General features: G+C 26.1%; 2 protein-coding genes across 2 annotated transcripts in view; one reads left to right on the top strand and one right to left on the bottom strand.

Moving 5' to 3' along the window:
• The window catches only part of LOC129968435 (ankyrin repeat and IBR domain-containing protein 1-like), a 32,588-nt gene extending 24,319 nt beyond the window's left edge, over positions 1 to 8,269 (top strand). Inside the window, exons 18-22 of the mRNA XM_056082326.1 lie at positions 456 to 630; positions 1,620 to 1,733; positions 2,096 to 2,210; positions 3,321 to 3,364; positions 5,031 to 8,269. Of these exons, the coding sequence (XP_055938301.1) occupies positions 456 to 630; positions 1,620 to 1,733; positions 2,096 to 2,210; positions 3,321 to 3,364; positions 5,031 to 5,359 (777 nt within the window). The 3' untranslated portion in view covers positions 5,360 to 8,269. The remainder of the gene's footprint in view (positions 1 to 455; positions 631 to 1,619; positions 1,734 to 2,095; positions 2,211 to 3,320; positions 3,365 to 5,030) is intronic.
• A 2,224-nt stretch (positions 8,270 to 10,493) lies between these two features.
• Positions 10,494 to 12,999, bottom strand: LOC129968885 (NADH dehydrogenase [ubiquinone] 1 beta subcomplex subunit 3-like). Its single transcript, XM_056083219.1, has 2 exons — positions 12,782 to 12,999; positions 10,494 to 10,708 (listed from the first exon to the last, which is right to left on the bottom strand). The coding sequence occupies exons 1-2, from the start codon at positions 12,907 to 12,909 to the stop codon at positions 10,546 to 10,548; spliced, it is 291 nt and encodes a 96-aa protein (XP_055939194.1). The 5' UTR covers positions 12,910 to 12,999; the 3' UTR covers positions 10,494 to 10,545.
• Positions 13,000 to 25,400: the final 12,401 nt, after the last annotated feature.

Below are 25,400 nucleotides of genomic sequence, written 5' to 3'. Positions count from 1 at the left end.
CTTTTCCATAAATACATATAAATTAGTTACATATAATAAATATGTATCATTAGCCCATCATTAGACTTAAATATATATGCAGCTGAATTCTATATATTAATAAATAAGAAGATGACAAAGATCTTCATAAAATTTATGAAATTATAAAATAATTTGATTATTTGTTTATGTTGTTAGTTCAGTAACATCAGTTTTATTCTATTGTAATATAACATTGTTACATTGTCAATATAGTTTTCTCTTTATACCTGCAAAAATATCTGTCCCCTGACTTATTTGTATTTCACTGGTGTTGTTAAGTTTAGATAAGTATTAAACTAAATCATTAATAGAATAATTTATAATGTTTTGAAAAAAAAAGAAAAGATTATTTTTCTTGGAGGCTTTAAAAAATATTTTTGGATGTTATATTGTTTTTTTTTCTTCTTATAACAATGTTTTATTCACTGTTACAGCCTTTTTTATCTCAAGCTATCTTGAATTCCTTAAAAACTGTGGATCCAAATGATCCTTGGATTATTAATCAACACGGCAAACATACAAATGTTGCTGCTGTATGTGATTGGCCTGATTTCGATAGTGATGATGAAGAAGATTCTTCAAGACAGTCCAAGTTAGCTTCAATTCTTGGTAATAAAGTCTTTTTTATTGAGATATTTTATTTTAGAAGTTAATTTTTAGTCATTTTTTTTTTAACTGAAAAACCTTAAATGTCTTGAAAATTACTCATTTAAAAAAAGATCAGACACCGCTTTCTAAATAAATTCTATCTTATATGTATAATATAGTATGTCGAGTTACTTTAATAATTTACTTCTAAAAGTAGGGAAATAAAAATATCCCTTATGTAATTTCTTAACTAAAACTGAAATAAAGTAGACTTAATTTCTCTAATTAACCTTACATTGCAAAGGCCTTTTTTTTTTTTCTTCTGCAAGTTTAACCACTATGCAGACATTTCTTTTTCTAAATTTTTCAAAATCTGTAATATTGATGAAAGAGCTTATATTTTGCTTTGAAATTTTATTTCCTTTTACATTTTTATTTTTTGCTATTTGATAATTATATTGCTTTTGTCCAATATTTTAGTTAAGCTAATAACTCTTTCAGAATATATTATTTTATTATACCTATAGAAGAATTATTAACGTTTTCAAAACTAAAAGGGCTTTTTTTTTTATGTATATAACAAAGTTAATGATGTAAAAAAATATAGGGACATATTGAAGAAGAGCAATAAGAAAAGCTTATTTTAATCATAAAGCATATTTCTTTAATTATTTAAGAATGACTTTAAATATTTCATATAATTAAATGAATCCAAGCTATGACTGCTTTTTAGAAAATCTAGCTATATTGCTCTAGTCACCAATGTAGCTTTTAAAGAAGAAAAAAAGTTATGAAGATGTAAGCACTTTATGTTTCTAAATAGGATTTTTCTTCATTTAAAAAGTGAAACTAAAAAAATTTTTCAATAATTTATGATGGTTAATGTTGCAGCTTTAATATACGGACTTAAGTGTTTGTATTTAAAAAATATTTTTATATTACCTGTCGCATTATCTTTCAGTCTGACAAGTAATCTAATGATTTTTTTTTTTTTTTCAAAAAAAATAAAGGTGAATGTTCTCGTGAGGGTTGCAAAAGACCCAGAGCAAAGAATCAAAGAACTGGTGAAATTCATGAGTATTGCTCATTGTCTTGCAAACACTGGGATATATTAAAACCTCCTGGTATGAATTTAAATAAAAGTTTTGAAATATAGTATTTTATTTTATAATTTACTCATACATAATATAGCATTGTTTTTTTAGTTAAATGAATCATTATATACCAAATAAATGTTGATATCAATTTGAAAATTAAATTATATATTAGCAAATACTTGGATTTCTGTGTGATTTTAAATAAATAAATTTAGCTACAAAATAATGTAATGTTGTAGTTTTTAAAAAAACTTTTTAATATTAAATTACTTTTTTAAAAAAAAATCTAAAGCAAATTTAATGCTGTTTTATTTTAATTCTCTTGTTTGAATGATCATTCATTTCTTGTACAGAGAAAACTTTTTAATTAATTTCCTTCTTTTTTTTAGAACCTCCAAAAGTTGTTGCTTCTATTGATCCAGCCATAGAAAACTTGATTGCTCTCGAATTATCTAAACTACAAATGTCACAAGGAGATATGAATGATTTGAATATCAATAATAGGTAGATAAAATGTCTCAAAGCTTGTTTGTTTAGAAGCATTGTCAAATTTATAAATCCTATTGATAGAATTTTTAAAACTTTTTATCAGTGCATTAATATTTGATGGGAAAGCAATTAAACAAGAAAACTTTAGCATATTAAACTTGCTGTGACAGAAAATGTTTTAAGCAGAAATGAAATTATTTTGCAGAAATGCTGTTATCATTTCATCAGAAATGCTGTAGAATTGTTTGATTGTAATATTTCTTTTAGTTAGGCTGGTGTAATATTTGTTTTTGATATCTTTGTAACAATATTTCTTAAGATGTGGGACTAAAAGTTTATTGCTTTAACATGATAGATAATTATTATAGCTATGTGCTTAAAGAAAGATGCAAAATCAACTGCATATCTGGAAAAATGACTAATGTGAATATTTTATTATTTTTACCCTAAATGTCAGCTTATACTTTTATTATATATATATATATATATATATATATATATATCCATGGGAAAACTTATATCATATATTTAATGGCTATATTTTGAAGTGATGCGAAATTAAAATCTTAAGTATAAGATGACTTTAAAATGCTTATTTTTTTTATTAATTTTTGCTGCATAATAGTAATGAAGAATAATTTGCAATTTTAGTTTATATTGTGAAATTTTATTCTGATGTTGTATTTATCTTTTATTCTGATACTGTAATCATAGAATATTATTATGTTGCTCTTTACATGATATCTTTCATTTTAATTTTAAAGCAATTAGAGAAATAATTTTTTAAATTTCCATAAGCATCGAATTTCCAAAGTAAACAAGAAAATTATTTCATTTCTGTTTGAAAAACTTTGATGAAGTACTTTGTGTTAAATTAATTACAACCAAGTTTGTAACATCTGTTTATTATTGTAAAGCTTAGAAATATTATAATTTTTAAATTTCATTAAGTGGAAAAGATTGCTAATTCAATTTTTCTTTATTTCCGTGATGATTTCTTCAATTCAGTTTCCTTTTCCAGTATATCTTTATTTTTCTTTCTTTATGGTACTGATTTATGTTTTTTGAAATTTTTTTTATATTTTAATTTCTTGTCATAAAGCAAATATTTTTCTAATCTTTTAGTGAAGAAATTTCACCTGAGGGAATAAATTTGGATATCCCAAACAGTAAGTTCAATAATATTCAGCTTGTTTATAGTGCTGTAGTTAAATCCTGAAATCCCCATATACTTGAATATTTAAAATTTTTAATCATGCTTGTAGTGTGGAGTGATTTAATTACTTATAATCATTTGAATGAGTGACAAGAGGAACAGTATCAATATAAAATTCTCATTTCAAGATTTTTTTTAATAAGTATGAACGCTAAAAGTTCATCTGTACCCATTCACATTCAAGACATACCTAGAACACGTGAAAAGAAACTGACATAATATTGCTCTCAAACTTAATGTTTAGACTGATTCATTTAATTGATTCATAAAAAAAGTTCAAAAGATTAAATTTAGGCTTGTATTTTCCTTCTTATTTATTCAATTGTATTTATACATTCAACTATAGAAAAATATCACATTTAAAATGATCAATAAAAGCAAGTTTAGTGATTGTCCAGAAAATAAATGTGCTTGATATATACTTTTTTTATCATCATTAATTAGTTTTTAACACATTGTTTTTAAATTTATGCAGAGTAATATGAAGTATAGAATTTTTTATGGATGAATCATGCCCCTAAATAAATAAACTTTTTTTAATAATATATATATATATATATAATATACTTTTTTTATCAAAAAAAATTTTGAGTTTTTTTTATTTTCCTTTATTTGGAAGGCAAAAACAATTCAAAATCTCTGAAATAAAAAACATCAATTTTAAATGGCAATAAATAAATTTCATAGTATGAATAATATCATAACATCTTTTGAAGAACTTTCTATTTTTAACATATATTCCGTTGTCTTAGAGTTAATTTCACTTGTAACATCTTTATTTAGCTTTGACTAAAAATGGATTACTGCTATTAGTTGTTTAAAATTAGTTTAGAAAAATACTGTCATTCATATTTTTGCTTTCAATGTTTTTAATATTTGTTTTCTGGTTTGAATCTATTGATTAATACTTAAATCATTTGATTGTTATATAATTTAGTTAATATTTTATTTAAAGTGAAGCCATTTAACGAGTTGAATTAAGAACAACAATAGTTAAATTAATTATATTTTAAAAACAGGTTAATTTATAGAAAAGTATCTGAAAGAATAAAATTTATTTATAAAAGGATTTAAGATTGATCCTTTATGTTGTTGCATTGTTACATCAATAATAATAATGTTGTTATAAGCAATGTTGTTATTATTTTTTTAACAATGATACACTTTCTATAGTCGTTTTCTAATAAAATCCTATCATTTTTTAATAGCAAAGTTTAGCAGTGTTATGCTTTAGTGAAATTGTTTGAGGCATATAATACCAAAAGTTGGAGGCATTTTTTCAAACATTGTAAAACCATTCATGATGTTTACAAATTGTGTCTATAAGAACTTTAATATGTATTTATTAATTTTTCAGTATTAGATTGGTCTAAATTGGTATCTGTTAAGCTTTATATCTCATTTCATTCATCATTTCTCATTCATCTGTAAAAATTTATATCACATTTTTTAAAAAAGAATTCTTATGCAAATACTGAGATTTTTTTTATTTTTACAGTTTTTGTTTTAATAGAGACTATTTTTTATGTCTAATATTCCTTTTACTATTGTATCTTATATGCTTTATTTATTAGTATACTTGCCAAACATTATTTAAAAATATTTTTCACCTTTTCTAGTTAATCCTGATTCTCCAAACAATGAAGTGGAAGAATCTGAATCTTTACTTCCTGATGATGCTGTTGGTGAAATCAATACTTCATCTGGCAATGGTAATACAGAGGTGTGTGACACCCCATGTTCAGATGAACAAGAAATACCAATTTTAAATGATTTGCAGGAATCCAATATAAATTTTTACTTAAAGAATTTTGATGGAGATTCCAAAAATATTAACATGGAAGTGGAAAATTTTTCCAAAACAGAAAAAGAATTGTTCAAAGTTTTAAAAACAGATGATAATGAAAGTATTGAAAGTTTAAGTAATTCGAAAGAAAACATATCATAGAAGATCTTTTACAATGAATGAAAATATTTTAAGATTGTTTTTAATGAAATAAAAAAGAAATTGATTTTACAATTTTTTTTGGGGGGGGATTGTTTTTTATAATTGATCATTGTACATTTGTATGGTTCATGTTCGCAACACAAAGTATTGACTGCACAAGTCAGCTGTGCATTTCATTGGTAGCTATTTCTGTGTTAAATATTTTATACGTGTGACTTTGAAACACCCTTTATATTGATGTCAAATCACTCCATCAGGCCAATTTATACTTTTATTAATCCCTTAACTGCCATGGGCATATATATTTTCTTTGTGGAATCTGTGTGTCGACTCACATGGGTGTATATAATGAATTATTGAGTCTGTGTCAAACAACATGGACATATATGAATGTTTTTACAAAATACTTTCCTCTGTAATTTATTGATAATTATATACCTACACCCACTGATTTGGAATGTAATAAATTAATCTTCAATGTGGATTTCCTTGGGACATGTCCATGCCCTAGAATATGGAGAGTGGTGCTGTGAAAATTAGGTGTTATACTAGTGGAATTAATTGACTTGCGAATTGTGTAAGATTTTATCGAGGGATTAAACTTAGAAATTTGTATTTTTATTTCATCTAAATTGGGATTTGGATGAGTAATTCTATTATAAATGAGTTTACAGTAAACTCTCCAATCTCACAAATGCCAGACTAGAGAATTACCAGATAATAGAAGTTCATTAAAAAAATATCTTGCAATAGCAAAACTTATGTTTTTGCATTAAATGCAGAAAAATATACGAAATTATTCAAAAAAGATACTATTTAAAGTAAATACTAATCAAAATATCATTATTTGTTTAGCACTAAAATCAGATATATATTTGTGGTGACTTGTTCCCTCTTTTATGTATCCCACTTGTCCTTTTGTACCCATGAGACTATGGGGGAAGGAACTGAATTGATGCAAGATTACTTAGTCTATTGTATTCTATTGTGTTATATCTAATATTAAAAACTTCCAATTAATTAACATTAAAATCAAATCTTTAAATCAATTTATTATGTTATTCCTCTTTAACAAGTTCCAACAAATAAGCAATTTTTCTTTTTTATATAATCCATAATTAGTTACATATGTATTAATTTCTTAATGCATAAATGTATTTAACCTGTGATGTGAAAAAACTCGAGTTTACTTCAAACCGTTATTGTGACTATTAGTATTTGTATGTGTTTATAGATGCAATTTCAGCATGCTAGTCCCTTTTCCTTTAGTTGAGATCATATGCGTATAAATATTTTTTTAAGTGGTATTTTTTTGTAATTTGAATAATTTTTTGTGATAATGTGTATTTTAATTGAAATGTGTCATGTCTGTGGAAGTTTTAGCTTTAGCAAAGAAATGCGTTAATACTGCATGTGCATATTTCATGTATTGTCGTCCTAAACATGGATGTTTTCCCAGTGTATGAAAAGATTTTAAACCAAGTTAAGATTGATAGGTGATGTGCGTAAATTTGTTATTTGTCTTCTTAAAGTCCAACTTAATATTATAATATTGATACTTGTGTGTATATGTATTGGTGATTATATTATCTTATAAATAATTGGAAATGAAATTTTACAAATTTTCATATCTGTACAATTTCTAATTCTATCAGTATTAAAACCATCATTTTATATGCTGTATTTTGTAGTTGCAGTCTTTCGAGAATTCTTATTGACAAAAAAATTTATGAATTGCATTTATTCAAAATCTTTTTGTTTTGAATGAGTAAGACAAATTTTATTCTAGTATATGACTTGTCAAATAATAGTATTTACAAATCAAACCTTAATTCTTCTTTGCTTTGGAATTTGTATTCCTAACAATTTATGTTCGGTTTAATTTTAAATCTAATGACATATTTAAATATCATAACTACAAAATGGTTAGTTGACCAGTATGTCCAAATGGCATATAAGGTTTACTTGAGCTTGAATCTAATATGAGTTATGTTTCCAACTTTATATGAAGTTTTATTTCCTACTCTTGTACCATTTTAAATCAATGTTAAAGTTATTTGAAACTGAAAAGCAAACAAAATGTTTTATATTCCATTAATTGCATGTAAATAAAAAAAAGGAAAAAACCATCATAAGTTTTTTTCCTCTTATTTGTCAGTCATCAGTATGCACAAAAAAGATAATTAAAATCTTTGTTGCTTGTGTGTTGATAGACGTACTTTTATATTCTAAGTTTATTTATCTAAATATTTCATTGAGTTTATTCTTAAAATATGAATGACGCAAAGAGAATATTTTAGGAATACAATTTTCAAGGTTTTTTACTGATTTTAGGATTATAGTATCTTTTTAATACCTGTTACAATTACAAAGAATGTTACATTTTTATGCATGAATTTTATTATAAATATAACTATTCAAGTTTTAAAAATAAAATTATTATATCTTGATGATATATGCAAATATATTTAATGTTTAAATTGTGAACAAAATTTATGTAACTTTTTAACTGTTAGATCTGTTTTATGTGCATTTTTTTATAACTTTGTTATACAGTTTTTGTTTCTTATGTGTGTTGTATTTTAGTATTTGTTGTTTTTATGTTGTTGATAAAAATGTAGTTTATTTTTGTGTAGCTTCTGCAGCAAATGCCTGTGATAAACTTTTTTAATGATTTGTTTCAACTATGAATTTTTAGTAGATTGTTTAATGTTTAATTAATTTATTTTGAATGTAAGTACTTGTTTATTAGTGAAAAATTAATCATTTGAGAAATTAAATTTTAAAATATTTATTACTTTTATACATAAATATATTCAAATTCAGCACTTGTTATAATTACCAATATAATTTCTCAATTGTTGAAAAGTTCCAGATTGTTCAAAAATCAGAAATAAATTTTTTTAAAAAATCACCATATTGTTTGCGCAAAATTATTATTAAATGATAATAAATAATTTGATTAAGATTTTTATAAAAATTGTTAATATAAATTGCAAGTTGAATGTTGCTAAACATGCTATTCTCTATTTCACAATTTTTTTAAAACAAAATATTTGTTATTTATAATTTTTAGTATGTTCAAATTTTATAATATACAAAATTTCATATTATATGTCTGGTCTTCCTAAATTATTTTTAAGTTGCAATGTATCCATCATTCTTAATAAAGTGTTTGTGAAGTTGCTGTTTGTTATTTCATGTTATGTCAATTCAATGATAATTCTTTTTTCTCTAATTTCAAAAGATATAACCTACTCTTTTACTATATGAATTTAAATTATTGTGTAAATAGTATACAAGTTTCTCATTGATATAATGTAGCATAAAAAATATATTCATCTAGAAAAAAAAAATTAATTATATTTTTCTTAAAATAAAAGCTTAATATCACTTTTAATATAAAACATGTAAACATTCTTTAACTTTAAAATATTTGAAAGATGAAATATAGGAATATTAGATTATTGATTTATTTTTATTCCATCTAAATTTAATTAATCTGTCTTCTGTGCTATTGAAGTCTCAGCATTCATATTTTCTTTTCACTAGTTTATAGAATCTGATTCGTCATTCTGAATGATGCATCATTTTGCATTCAAGTTAGATCTGTTATAAAAGACATACAATAGTGTCTTTTAGTAACTCAGATTTATTTTTGTGAAATAAATAAACCAATAAATATATATTTTAGCATTAAAATATGAAGCCTTACATTGATATTTATAAGTATGTAAAATCTTTTGCTCTTTATGAAATAATAAAGTTCCTAAGCATTTACATTACAATTAGGCATAGTTGCTGACTGTAATTTTAAATTAAAGTGCATTTTAACTTGTGTTCTTTTCATATATATATATATATAATATGTATGTAATTAAATCTATCCGTGTTTTTAAAAGTTATTTGCTAACCACCTAAATTCAAATTTAAAAAAAGCATTTTAACTTTTGAACTATACAGGATTCAAGATTTTTTATGCTTCTCAGGACTTTATTTTTGTAATTTTAACTGCCTGGTGTGAAAGTTATGCAGCTAAAATAAATGTGTATTCAGATACATTTTAAAAACGTCATTTCTCAATGATATATATATTAAGTGCTTTGACATGATACCTCTCCTTTCTCCAATGTTACTTAAGAAAATATATCACTTAAAATTCTTGGCTATGATTTTTACAAAGAACTTTAAAAAAATTCTTTATCTTTTGTTTAGTAATAAAGATATTTCCTTTTCTGTAAATTTATTCAATTTACATGTATATTAGCATCATTAAAGAAAATAAAAGGTGTAAACACTGAATTTGAGAGAAAAGGGGAAACAGATGTATTGTTTAATTTTCCAAATCATTAAAAAAAAATGTAGACAATCTCTGTAACACGACTTATGTATTCAAAATACACACAAAAAAATTCTCTGTATGAGTTTTAAAATGTTCATATATTTTATATATATTAATGAAATCGTCTGACTTAAAACTTAAAGTTGTCAAAGTAAGTGGTATTTACAGAATAGTTTATTTCTTTTAATATTCTGCATCCCACATATTCAGTACATCTTATGTAGAAATCATTAAAAGGGCTTACTAGGAGGTTTCACAAAAAGTATTTTAATAATAATAATAATATATATATAATTTCATGAATTTACTTTTCAAACATCATATTATATTAATATTTTCTTAATTTATTACTTCAACTAAGAAATGCAGAAAGAAATAAGACACTGGAAAGGAACTTTAAAATTGTAAGAAGTTAGCAAGTATATGTTTAATTTTGTTGAAACTGGTAACAAAAAGTTATTATTCAGACCTTAATTGAAAATATTTCATTAAAATATTTTACAATAATTTTTTTTTTGATATTGAAAATAAAATTTTCAAAATTCTTGAAATTATTAATATACTTGTAATAAATTTTATTTTCTGCAAGTACTGTATACTTTATAATTCTGTGCTATTAATACATTAAACTGATAAAAATGAAAGAACAAAAACCAACCTATATGCATAAAATTTTAAAGAATTTCAAAATACATTTAATTCATTATTTTTAATACATCAAACAACTGAATTCTATTTAACTTTACAAAGAATATAACAAATAAAGCTAGCAAAAAGTACATCAAAACAAAGTTAATTTTGATATTTATTTTTACTACAATCAACTTATATTGTAAATTTTTTTTTAATGATGATGGTGCTCTTCAGGATAAAAATGATGATAGGTTTTCTCTCCTACGACAGTGAGTACAGCTAAAGCAAATCCCAATTTTATCCTTCGGAAAAACACTTCTTTGTAAACATTCCATGGATTTCGTGAAGCTGGTGGATATCTCCAAACTTCATTTCTAGGAAAACAGAAAAAGTTACAGTGAACAGTATTTACTAAGTAAATAAACTTGAAAATTAAACATAAAGTTATTGGGAACCAAACACTATTTTACTGATTTAAAGTTTGCTACTGAAAACTGTATCTGAATGTGTGTATTGTGCAGTGCAAAATGAAATAAACTGCAATATACTGTACAACAATGAAAAGTGCAATCATCACTTGGAAAAATAGAATTCTAGAATATTTTTTTCCCCATAATATTTTTTAAAAAACTGCTAGGAACAACTTGGTGTGGGGGGGGGGATCCTTGTAGCATTGTCAATTTTAGAATTTTAGTCATCAAAGGTAATATTTTTAACACATAACAACACAAAAAGCAAAGACTTCAATTAAAACATAGTTACTCTTTAAGACCAACAGTACATTGCTATAATTTGGCATGAAATGTCATATTTTAATATAATTAACATTAATTATGGACATATGAGTTTTATACAAAATAACCACAAGAGACAAAATTAGAAGAAAATTGAATATTGTGTAATAGAATTATTTTACATACATTTTGATTTTTGCTGAGCGATGAGAAATAATTAAAATAAAATTAGACATGTAAGAATGATTTGATTTCTGCTGAGCTAACAGAAAAATACTAATTAAAATAATGCAGTAACTTTTTTTTAATCAACATGACAAAAATTATAATTAATGTTTTGATGTCTTGCAGTTAAATTTTAGGATTGAAGATTTGGTTTCTACCACATTTTTCAATATTACTTAAGAGAAATTTGTGCAGAAAACTATAATGACTTTTAATACTACATACATTACACAATTTTCCTGCTCATTCACAAATGGACGTCTCATTCTGTTGTTTTCCAATTTATGTATACTTTGAACTAAAAAAACATTTTTCATTCATAAATGGAATAAAAAAATTTTTTAAATAAAATTTACGGACAAGTTTTTTCAGTTAGAAAGGGATAAGGAAAGAAAATACTTGAAAAGCCTTTTGTAAGAAGCAATTATTATAATTAGTGACAACAAATTTTACTGCATCATTTTTTTTTGAAAGGGATAAATAAATATGTACTAAACTTTAAAAAAACACACACACAAATTTACAGTAAATTAATTCAAGTTTTTTACTTCTTGCTTTTGCCTATAGCAGATTTTTGAACAGAAATTAAAGACACTTTCTTGTAATCTGACAAGCCTCAACATTGATTCAATATGCATTACAAAGCTAAAAAAGGAATTAATTTGAAGGGATCTCAAAATAATTTTATGACTTTGGGAATACCATTAAATACAAGTAGATATTATAACATTTATTTTTCTTCTTCTTTAAAACAGGTCATGAATGTGCATGAAACATAATACTTCAATCATATAATTTTTTGATTAAAAAACAACTAGAAAAAAATGAAATATTTGCTTCCTTACTGTAAATGATAAAAGTGTAGAGGGCTTATCAAACCATCTGAATGGTTATCAATAATTATTACAAAATAATGCTCAAAGTAAAACTAATTTGACTGATTCAAAGTCTTTCTCCTTTCTTTCTCATCGAAAGAAATAATATACTAATGTCTGATTTAAATTCGTCTTGCCACATTAAGCAGTTTCACATATTTACTTTAAATGCTACTGTGATTAGCTAAGTAGTAATAAAATGTTACACAATTTTTTTCCCATAAAATTTTACAATTATTGGAAAACAACTTTAAAACAAAGTTTACTACATCAGTACAAAATGTTCTACAGTATTATGCAACATATCGAATATCTTCACTCAATATCTTGTGTTATTAGATAAAACATAGAAAAAAAAATCCGGATTTTCATTGAAATGAAAATTGATTTCTATAACTTTTAGAGAGGGTACAGACTAATTCTTCTAATGCATGCCTTTGGGAAAATTTAGTTTCTGTTTCAGAATACAAACATGTTTTTAATAATAAATTATATTTTTTCTGCTCATAAAATATTAACGAATAAATTCTCGGAACAACTATGATTTTTCTTCAGTATAGAATTGGTAATATATTTTAGAAATAAACAATTCGTAAAAATAAATATTATTTACCGTAACCATGGATCTTTAAGTCCATGTTGAGCGAGCATTCTTTGTGTTTTCATTAATTGTGGGCAGTCTTCAACTTTATATATTCTATAATCTGGAACTTTAGGTAGTTCCATTTTATGGCCACCCATTTTTAATAGTAAACTAAAAAACTTAACTGATCAAGTTGAAAATATGTATCTTTCCGTAATTGAAGGGCAATTTGTTTTCGTTTGTTTTGTTGCCAAAGTGCGTATACTTTTCCTGAAGTATTCATTAAAATAAATTCACGTAATTTAATATCAGCACAATTACTATGAAATTAAATTTGTATGAAAGAAAAAAAGTCAGAACTTAATATCGTAGGGAATATTAGAAATGACTCCCTAATTTTCAAATGACATATGTTTGATCACAATATGTCACCAATATGGCATAATGGTTTTATGTTTACAACATTACTTTCAGCTGGTAATTTAAAAATGATGCAAAACTTCTTAAGAGCGTTATCCCTCAGAATTTAGATTATTTACAGTTTTCTACAAAAATCTTTGATAAGTCTCATAAAAGATTGATTTTTTGTATTTATGATGTCTTTCTTTTGGGTACTCGCTTCGGCAGTACCTATACTAAAATTGGAACGATACAGAGAAGATTAGCGTGGAAACTTTCTCTGGGTTTGTGAAAGATAAACCTTCTCCAGTCATTTTCCAGCAACTTTTTTGTTCTCATCGATGTCAATATTCTTCATATGCGCCCATTTTTACTGATGGTTGAAAAACAGATGGACATGTGGGATGCGGTATTGTATATGGTGCCGACATAAGCAGTGTCCGTCTGCATACGTCATTTTCAGTCTTGACAGCCAAGTTGGTGGCAATTGCCCAGGCCCTTCATAATATTTCGTTTTCAACTCAGAGACAGTTCTGCATATATACTGACAGTATGAGTTGGCTGGAAACTCTTTCCCATTTCACTTATGATATGCATCCAGTTGCTGTTGAAATCTTAAAACTTTTGCAAACTCTTCAATGTAGGGGCTACCATATTTTATTTTGCTGGCTCCCCGGTCATGTAGGAATTATTGGCAATGAACAGGCAGACCAAGCTGCAAAAACTGCCACTTATTTCTCGAATCGCAGAATACCATACTGTGATGCAAAGAAATCCGTTGCGTGTCTAGTATTTTCTCTATGGCAAGAAACATGGGATTTACGCAGGAACAATAAATTACATTCAGTTAAATCTTTTATAACCTTGTGGCCACTCTTACATGTGCGTAGGAATGATGTTATATTAACACGTCTTCGTATAGGGCATACTCGGTTCACTCACAAGCACTTACTATTCGGTGACAAAGTAGTGATGCATTTTTTGCCACTATTTTTTGAATAACAAATAATTTTGCTATAGTTATTTTTAAATAGTTGTTCCAAATATCTGTTATTTCAATCATATTATTAATTAAAAATTATTACTTAGTATTAAATATAAAATTTATTGTAATTAATACTTAATTTACTAATTTAAGTAATGTGTGATTGAATTAATTTATCTATTTCAGCTTACTTCTTAAATTTGATTTTTTTCAAAACTGTTTATTTAATTTCTTTATTGAAGTAAACCATTTTCTGAAAAATTTGAATTAAATATATATGTCATTTCTTTAAAATGTTTACTTTAGTTCTATAGTCTACCAATAGATGGAGCCAGCAGTAAACAGAATATATGCAAAGTCATGTCACAAGCAATTAAAAATGATTTGTATGGAATAGTGCATCATCAAATGCGAATATCGTAAAGTCAAGGCCACTCTCATGAAGTGGAATGGCGACTTTACATTTTCCAGTGAAATCACCGCTCCGATAAATTTCAGTGATATACAATTCAATGATATGATAATTCCAAGAATAACCGGTTCGTCCATTTTTCAAACAATTCACAGATTTCTCCTTTTCGGTTTTGTTCGAGAGCTTCGATTGGACAGATCGTATTGATTGTTACTTTCTATCGTGATCCAAAACCTGTAATCGAAATATCACCAGTAAGAATGTATCAAGGATTTGAATCACATCCCTCTTTGAAAAGTATTGATCACTGGTATTTGTGACTTTATGATATTGGTTACGTAATAACCGCTCATAAAATATTCGTCATCCTTATGACAGAGTACCTATGTGCTCCACATGTCGCACAGATTTTACATTTCATCACATTTTAATCGAATACCCTACTTTTAATATTCATCGTAACCAATTTTTTCACTCATCACCGTTAACTCTGACTGATTTATTGGGAGAGAACCACCATCCAAACATTTTTTAATATTTATATACTATTAAATTTTTACCATGCATTTAAATTTTTCAAGTGTTTAAACCTTTTAAAATTTTTCATTTTAAATACATAACCATTTGCTACTGTTTCCAGAAAATTTATTTATTTCATTATTTTCATATATTTAAATTTAAAGAAAATTTAACCTCATGAATGGCCCAGTTTAGCTAAAGATGGCTCTTGTACCAAAAAAATACAAACCAAACCAAACCAAACCAAAACTCTTTCTTTTGGGGTCAGATAATAGCCAGTTCGATTAAAGCGGGCATCACAATTTTCAGTTTAAATATATTTTATTAATCTATTCCTAACAAACAATATTATTACAATCTTATGACGATATATCAGAATAATGATCAGCTCTGTAGAGTTATCGTACAATATCTTATGGTGGTAGGGAGGATTGTTGTTACTAAAAGGATTGTTATAAATTTAGAAACATTCTAAGGTCTCGCTTAGTGCTAGGACAAGTGAAATGAAACTCTATATAATTTTCTTATACTTGAAATTTTTAATTTAAAGACTTATAAAATTAAATTTTACTTCCTTTTAAGTACCACAACACTGTAAAATACTTTGGGCAGTTTTGTGTAATAGTATAAACTAGCTATTTCTGCAAAATATTTTAAATTTTATTCAAAACAGGCTATAATATATTGTAACGAATTCAAAAGGGAAATATAAGTCGAATCTTTAAATTTTGATCACAATAATAAGAAATTAAATGATTAAATATTTTATGAAATAATAAAACGATTTGAATTTCACTAAAATAAGGAAGTATATTGTTTAAAAATTATGCAAATAATATAGTTTTAAAGAATTTTCAAAATTCAGAAAATTATATTATAAATAAATCTGTATCATTACAAATACAATTAATTTTTTTTGTATTTTTAAACTTTAAAAAATAATTTTTTGATAATAATTTCGAAAGATATTACAGAAAAAAGAAAAAAAATCCGCTTTAATTTTTAAGTTATTTAAATTGATAAAAATAACTTTCAGATGACATTTTTCCTTCTGAAGTTTATACTTACCAAGTTTAGTAACTCTGGGTTAAATGATATAGAAAAGCAGTGCACATAAAAAAAATTATTATGCAATTTTAAAATTCAAAAATTATTTTACCTTTATCAATTTATTTGGCTTGTAATTTTTCTGAATACTGATATTATTTTAAAATGATCATTTCTTATATATTTTTTAATATATTTTTTTTCATTTTTGTAGTTAAATTCAAAACATTTTCATTGCTTTTTGAAATATTTAATTTCATAATTTTCCGTTGTTAAGGTAATCGACTATGGTAGGAACAAAATTTTTGAGAAATTATATTTTTTAATAACTTTTTATTATTTTAGGATACATTGCCCATTATAAACAGAGAAAAATGACGAAAAATTCTTTTATAAATAAAATATTTTCTTAGAAACAAGGGAATTTGTAGTAAATTGTGTTGTTCATTGTTAAAAATAATTCTCCAACAAGCATTCATAAAGTTGATTATTCTGAAGAACAGAAAGTAAAAACACATTTGAACAATTCTAACTTTTATAAATATTTTCAAAACAGAGGAAAAGTCGGATTTTTTGTAATTTACCTGCCACTTGTAAAAATATTTTGCAAATCAGATTTCTGAAATCCATTGAAAAAGATTTTTTTTGTGTTTTCATTCTGGTTTAAAAGAAGAAGGAGGAAACATGACAGTTTCAGAAGTAAAAAATCAACAGGAAGGAAAAAAGGTTTTTCTATCATCAGTAAAAAAGTAGTTCAACATAAAATATAACACGTTTTTGGTTGCTTTTCGAAGAAAATGAAGATTGAAAGAGTACTCATTTTTTTCATCGTTCAAAACTAACATAGACTCTAAATCAACATTTTTTTTTCTTCTGCTCCCACTAGGGTTATAAGTCACTTCTGATTTTTAGCTTTGATAAATGGGTGAACAGCAAAAAGGTCTTATATATGACTATTTACCTTTGAAGACCAGCTTTCACGCCGGGAATATAGGTTTTCCTGGATGTAAAACTATTAATATGGAATACCTTTATTTAAAATGCAACCTTATTATTTGATAAAGGTGAAAAAGAGAATCTAAAATAAAAGGAATCATTCTATTCCAAATTAATGCGCATTTGAATTAAAAAGCGTATATGTTACAAAATTAACGCGGAAGTAGAGAGTTAATGTTCAAAACACGCAATTTTTTTTTGTATCAATTTTAACACTGGCAAAAGCACGCAATTGAATTACTTAATGGAACAATTGAAATGAATTAATTTTTAAACAGTTTAATGAAACAATCGAATTAGTTTGAATTTCATCATAATAAATAAAATAATTATCATCATTTTCAATTATAATCTTTACAAGCATTAAATAAAATAAAATTATTATGATAATTAGGACAACGATAGCGTAGAAAGGAAACTGATCTAATTTAAATTTTGTATTTGAATTTTAAGTACGTGTAAAAACTGTTTTTCTTAGATGACATTTTTCGAAGATATATTTGAAAAACAAGGAAAATTTGCTTTATTTCTAATTATCTTTTGGACTTTCAAAAGTTGACAGTAAGTTTCCTCTTATGTTGAGGAATATGCTCTGCAAATTTCAAAGAGATAGGACAAAGATTATATATTTGTATAGAGATATATAAATATGCAGTTTTATATATGTTTATATAGAAATTTGTAGCTCTGTTTGAAATTTTCTTAAAATCCAATAAGCTTTGCACATTTTTTTACGTACTTACAGCTGATCCATGAAAATTCCAAAAAAGTTAATACACAGTTAAAATACGTGCTTTACGTTTTTATTTCCATTTCTATTCAATTACATCCTACAACGGCCAAAATTTTTGATTGTAACGGCCAAAAATTTTGATTTTGTTTGATAAATACAGAACGATTTGTTTGATACAGACAGTTTGATAAATCCAAAAAAAGGATTCAGTCTGTGCATTTTTGAGTTGCCATTTTTTATGTCAACATGGCAACTCAAAAAGGCTTTGAACTATAGTGGTGGATTTCCGAGTAGGCAGACCAGTATCTGGACTGAATATTCTGAGGGACAGAAGACAGACCGTTTAAAATATAGAACTATCTTAGTTATTAAATAAATAAGTTTGAAAAATGTACACATTTCATGAACTATAAAATATTAGGAGCATAATAACTTGAAGTCATTATTAAATGAATTAAAGCATAGTTGCGTATTTATTTATAATGTATTGGAATTAACAATTCATTGAATTAGTTAAATTATATTTCTCTTGGCACATTATAAGCACAGAATGTTCCACAATATTGTTCAATATTGTAAGATATTATGTTATTAAATATTCAACAATATTATTCAATATTGCAAATATTGTTTAATATCGTATGATATTGTATAATGTGCTACTGGGGATCTTTTAAAATAATAATTTTTAATAATATATTTGTACAAAGTTTATCATTTTTTATATTTTTTTCTAATAATTAAAATCATTAAAATCATTTTCATTCATTAAAAATTTTAAAAATCTGAAAAAAATTAATCTTATAATTATGGTTTCTTTCTGAAGCATTTATCTATTCATTTAGTCATTTTCTTCAATAGGATTCATGCTAAAAACAATAAGTAAAAACAAATATGTTCTCATATGGATAGACAATAACAGAATTTAACTCAGTAAATACCCTGCATATTAACTAAGTGGAACATTTTTTAAATCATGAAAATAAAAGGACCAGTTATTAAAAAAGTGGCTTCTTAAATTACGAGGCCTGAGGTTGCAGAGAGCATGAATCAACCACTGATGAACTATTTAATAAAAAAGAAAATAGTATGTGCTACCTTAGTAAGGAAAAGAGATTTGCAGATATTTTTTTTTATTGATGTCAGTTAATATTTGGCGACAAAATGAAAGCTCTTGAAAATACAAGAATTGTGGTGGTGTATCTTTAGAAGATTCGTTCAGGAAATTCAATATCCTGTCTCGGAGACGATATAAACAGAGATGCACACACCAGCATCAGTTCCCTTTTGAAGTACAGATAGCAAAGCGGGCTCTCTAGTTGAATTATGAGCGCTTTTTGTGTTTTTATACCGCGAATTGCTACATATGCTCTTCTTTGTGAACATTTTGGTTATGCTTTTATTACCTCTACATCCTGTTTCTTAATGATATAAAACAACGTTATCGAACTTGTTGGATTTCCCTTCATACTGCACCAGATGAATTCCCATAACAGTGTCAAATTTTATTTGAAAGCGGCAGGATGTATTTTATTATAACACAGTTGTTAAGCATCTAAAAGAGAGCTGTGTTATACAAATTTGGAATAAACAAAACAAAAATTCTACTACATTTTTATGACAAAGAAATACAATTTTATTGAAGCTAAATTAATGCTGCATTTGCAGTAAAAGGTTGCTTTGACGTTTGTTATTTTAATTCTCGAAGATGCATAAAAATTAGAAAAATTAAAATAAAAAAAGACAAATTTTTAATTGATTTTTGTAAATGATATTAATTATTATAATGTAGGAATTAATAAAGATATATTTTGCTTATTTTCTTGAAAATCTTCTAAATACCAGTTTTAATATTCTGAAGAATTATATTCGATTATTGCACAAAATTTCTTTAAAAAAACAACTGCTACTTCATTATTTGAACAAAAAATTAATTCGACAAGAATTTCAATGAACTTTTAAGAATTTTATTAAAATCAGAATATATCCTCAAAACATTCTTAAACATTTCAAGAATTTCAGTTAACGAAAGGAATCGATAAAACCACTGTGATAGAAACACTTTTTCTTCTTTCTTTTAAGATCCAAACCAATCAGAATATACAAACGGATATTTAAGAAAAGAAACGATAACATTTTACAACTACTTCAGTAAATAAACCTTCATTGTAACCGAATTTCGCTTCCGTCCAGCAGTTCATTACCTTGCAATAACACGATTTTTAGAGCCCAAACAATTCTTTAATCGCTGTTCTAAAGACAATTAAACGTTTTCTAATTTTACAGATGTCAGAGGAGGAATGCTAGCATATTTAATGAAAGTGGTGTAAGTGTTTGATTTTATTGTGAGTTCATAGTTGAATTAAATTGATTTTCTTTTCTGCTGATGATATTTGTACTTATGCGTATAAAATTCATTGTAGGATTGTGTTTCCTTGATTTTCCTTGAATGGAAAAGTTTGAACTTTTTATTTTACGTGTATAAGAAAGAATTGCAATCGACAGAAAATTTGATTTTGAATTATTTATGAGTCACTTTTAGATGAACTGCAAGTTTTGTTTCCGAAGCATCATTTTTGGAATTATATTTGATTGTCTTTCTATAAGCAGATAACTCGAAAACGATACTAGTTAAGCGAAAAGAATTTGATATGCGATATTTACATCCAAACTGTAAATGTATGAATTTATATAAAATCTTTTTATGGAAGTCTGTCTGTCTGCCCGTTCGTGAATTTACATGAAAGTTTATTAACTGAAAAGTGAAAAAAGGAATATAAATAAAATTTGCATATGATTTTATAACAAGCACTTACATATTGTCACGTAGATACTTTAATACAGAACTCAATGACACACACAGAAGAAGTAGAGCTAACTCAATTTATTAACTGAACTCAGAACAGAGTAACTGACAAATCTTCTGCTTTTATACAAGCAGAGAAAATTCCAGAATACTCTTCTGGAGACAGTAAGAAAAGTCCAGAACACTTGTCTGGTAAACTAAAGAAATGTCCAGTATCTTCTGGAGCATGAAATGAAGGAAAACATAAAATCAAGGAATTAAATATTTACATATACTATTCATCGCATTGTCTCCAGCGGGATTCGAACCCAGGACTCTTGATCATGAGACCAGTGTCATGACCATTCGGCCATGTCTTTTTTCCATCGCGGCAATATTATCAAAATTTGTATCAAGTGAGTAAATGTTGATTGCCGTTTTGTCTGTTTTTTTTTTCTTGTGTATGAAAAAGCAAAAACTCAAAAACGCAAGAAGCTAGATAAGCAAGATATTCATAAAGTCCTTCTGTAATTATAAGAAATGCTGTAAAAACTATCATAACTTGGCATATGGTTGTTTCGATGCATTGTAAAGATGGGTATAAAGTTTTTAATAAAATTACTTATGCCAATAAATTTTAATGTGAACAACCTTGGTAGAAATGTGAAATTTTAATGTGAAATTTGCCTCAAAAATGTAAAAGCGGCATTCTGATTTTGGTCCAGTATTGCCCAATATTGCGTCTATAACAATAGACGCAACATCTCTGATCTAACTTTGAGGGCATTAATATCTTGAATTGACGATAATGTAACCCAAGAGGGGGAAAAAAAAATCCAGTGGAGTAATGTCATCTGAATTTGGACATGATTAACACCATTTTCGCCATGACTTCTTTGACGTCATTTTGATAATTAATATACATTATTTCTGAGTTAGTTGTACCTATTTTTCGGACTGAAAAAACGACTTAAGAGCACGTCTATTGTATATTAAAAATTTTAATGTTTTATATTCAATATTCTGTAGTAATAATTATTTTGTAATCTGATAAAAATTAGTGACCACTTTGTATGTAATTCTACATGTATTGAATTTAAAATTGTAAATGTGTAAAATTAAGGACCATTTTTTTACCCTCTTTGTTTTTTTGTTCATGTTTATATTACCATGATAAACAACAAAATAGGTGAAATTAAATATATGACGTTGAAATCAAACCTGTGAATCATTGTCTAGTTCTGGATTCAGTTCATGAATAGAAAGATGTTGAAAATATGTATACTTAATTGTTATACTTAATGTTATACTATATGTGAAACTGTGTATATATAAAGTATCTTCATCATACGAAGGAGATACAAATATATTTTTAAGAATTTGTATGCTTGCTTTCCAATGGGACTTTTAGTAAAGGATCGTTTTACAAATAGTTCTGATGAATGCTGATCAGTGACTCCTCGGCTTTGGCTACCACTTGGAGATGAATTTGGTGACTTTGGCGACCAAATAGAAGATTCCAGAATCTACAGGAATTTTGGAGATAATTCCATTAGGATGCGAGTTATGATTATCTTTCTACAACCTTCTTTGACCTGTCACGTAAACTATAAAAAGGTGGAAGACAGAACTGCAGTCAATTCGTGTGCTGATTGGCTAGTCGTGTTATCTAGTCAGCTGAGTAGAGACTTGACATTTTTTTCTGAGTGTTTCTTGCTGTTTTGCTGCTTGTGTGTTGCTGTTTATTGTAAGTGCTGTTTTTGCGTCCATTTCGGCTGTGTGTGGTTTTTTTTTTGTCTATTTGATAGTGTAGAATAAAGCCCCGTTCTTTTTGTTATTGTGTCTGTTGGATTGTTTTATCGCACACCTACGGCACCAGATTCGTTGACTTCCTTGTTTTTAATAAATTTCCAGTATTAATAATTATGAAATTATACTAGAAACTCGTGAGAAAAATACTTACAGGATGTGCGTTTAATCACTATCTTGATTTAATATAACTTGTTAATTCCTTATTAACAAAAATTAACAAAATTTCATTATTATATTTAGGAAGTTGGCTAAATTATTTATGTACTTAGGAGATGTATTAAGGAGAGAAAAGGTAATACACAATTTGGATACAACAATGTAACTGGAAAATAGCTGTAATTTCACAGCGTAACTAAATGTTAAAATTGAAATAATCTTTGTTCTCTGTACTATTATGTAAGATTCAATAGGTTTTAAATTATTTCCATCAGAATATTACGTGCAGAAATGGTTGCATCTCAAAATATTTATTTAGGATTTGGTTTCTTATTTGAAAGATTACATTCTTTAAAGAGGTGATTTTTCCTTTCTATTTTCTTTAAAATCTTTTTAAAAATTTTATCTTGGAAAAAAATATATTTCTAGTAATTTTTAAAAGAATATTTTATTAAGCCCATAAATGCATTTACTTGAATAAATATATCTTTGCTCTTAATAAGTATTTTCCGATTTTTTTTCATGATTTAACATTTATATGATCACATGAAGTAGAAAGGGAGCATAAAGCTTTTCTTTGATTGCAAATTACAACTCAAAATAACTATTGAAAACAGCAAAATAAACTTTTTATAATTGCATAGCCATATTTTTAAAGCTTTTTAAATAGTTCATAAAAACAATGAATCAAAAGCCAATGTTTAAGGAAATGTCTTCTCTGAAGATAAAATTTAATATCTTTAGTGATTCTATGCCCCCCAATTAGTCTTTTCTTTTGAAATGGAGTTGAGGTATTGTTATGGATGCAATCTTTAAAATCGTGATCATAAATACTCCTGTCTGAAATTCTGCAATTCTTCGATTTTGAATGAAAAAATTATTGCTATTTGATTGATCGGAATGAATGGGCCATACAGTAGGATTTATGTTCGTCTGACGTTATTTTTCATGGCATTTTCGTTTGAAATTATGTCAGGGTAAGAGTTTTTGTTACGGTAGTTGATGATATTGAAACATTGAAAACTGGGATGACAGATGTTGTGTTTGTTGTTTCCTAGTAAATATTGGGCACCGTATGATGTAATCTAGAAAACCATCTTGACTTGATCCATGCTACAATTTGGGGAACTCAATGAAACTCATTAACACTCATTATTCTTATTTGAAATACTATTTTTGTAATAAATCTATGTAAAACAATTCTCTAAGTGTAGCGATTTGAGAAATGAATTTCGTAATCAGGTAACGAATTTGTTCTCACTTTTTATATTTAGTAATTATGAAAGCATTAGCAAAATTGAAAGCTTTATATGATCGAATAGAACAAGTCATATTGTTGGGACAAATGTTGATAACATAAATTTGTGTAACATTCACATTGCAATGCGAATCATATTTGTTACAACAACATTTGTTATTGCAACAAATGTTGATAATACAATTGACGAAAAATCAGTTAACCTGGTCTAATTTGTCAGCAAATACACATCAGAAGATACGCACACTACTTCAACTTGAATTAATCACCTTTATTATCACCATTAAAATTGCCTTTAGCGCCGCTAAAAGTCCAGAGAAAGATTAACACATGAATATTAAAAACGTGAAAAATCAAAATGAATATAATAACAGTTAAAAAAAAAGAATCAAGTCATGTACTATCATAGCAAAACCAACTTCGCATGTCAACTGTATTAACTAATTTTTTTTTTTTTTACTTTTCAAGATGGACAATGGATCTCAAATTTACTAATAGTAAGTGATCACGTGAGAAGAGACTGACTTTTTCAAAAAGTCGCAATGTTTTAAGAAACGCAAATTATTTATCTAAAGATTAATGCTTGTTTAAATGTTTTAAATGCAAAATCTACAATTTTTTTTGTCCTATCATATAGAAATTTTGCACACGTACGTAGCACGTAGAGCAAAGTTCGCGTAATCTTTGTCTAAATTCAAATAATAAAATATGTCAGTTAAAAATTAAGTGAAATTTTCATGTTTTCATTTATATTTCACAAAAATATAATCTCACATAAATGATTGTTAGAAAATAAAAAAATGTCTTTATAATGATATAAATTTTATTTCGCTCAAAATTTTCTCTAATTTTAATTAAATTCTAATATGATGCACCTTCTGTAATAGTGATTTTACTGTTATGATGAAGCTTAAACTAATATCATGGTTCCACCAAACTGCTCATTCGCATACTTTTGTTCGTATTAAAATTTAAAAAAAAAATGCTAACTTTGAAAATTAATTCTAAAGTAGGACATTTATTTTGCAATATAAACATTTTTTAATTTACACGCAGTAATTTGTTGCAAACTGATTCCATTTAATTCAGATTTTTCAATCTTATAAAACAAAAGGTGAACATTTCCATAAATGTATTTCCATATGAATAATTTGACAGTCGGGAAGCCTATATTCCATGTAAACAAGTTGGTGCCAAAGGTTCTTAGTTTTACATCAACCACGAAAAATTCAATCTATGCATATATAATTATTGAACATAATATGAAAAAAAAACAAAAAACATAATGAGTACTCGATTGTAAGAAAAAATAAATTTGAATACGTGAGGAAATTTATTCATATTTGTATTCAGGATACCTTCATAAATTGATGTTTAAAGTCTTTTTTAAATTTATCTTTTCATCCTATTTAGAGCTGTGAATATTATCGTTAATAGTAGAACTTTTAACGATTATCAATGCTTATAAAATTAAAACTTTCTAATCATTTCTGCTAATAAAAATTCATGACATTCTCCGAGAGAAAAATGTAAATATCTTTATAGTA

This window comes from Argiope bruennichi, chromosome 1 (genome assembly GCF_947563725.1).
Source record: "Argiope bruennichi chromosome 1, qqArgBrue1.1, whole genome shotgun sequence".
In the NCBI taxonomy this organism is placed as follows: Eukaryota; Metazoa; Arthropoda; class Arachnida; order Araneae; family Araneidae; genus Argiope; species Argiope bruennichi.
The sequence above is the reverse complement of the archived record's forward strand: the minus strand, read 5'-3'. Positions and strand labels throughout refer to the sequence as shown.

What these genes read in the sequence shown, in the direction of transcription:
- LOC129968885 (XM_056083219.1), bottom strand. Translation starts at nt 12,909, where the DNA reads ATGGGTGGCCATAAAATGGAACTACCTAAAGTTCCAGATTATAGAATA. An exon ending in CTTAAAGATCCATGGTTACG is followed by an intron (nt 10,709 to 12,781) that starts GTAAATAATATT and finishes CTGTTTTCCTAG; the next exon opens with AAATGAAGTTTGGAGATATC.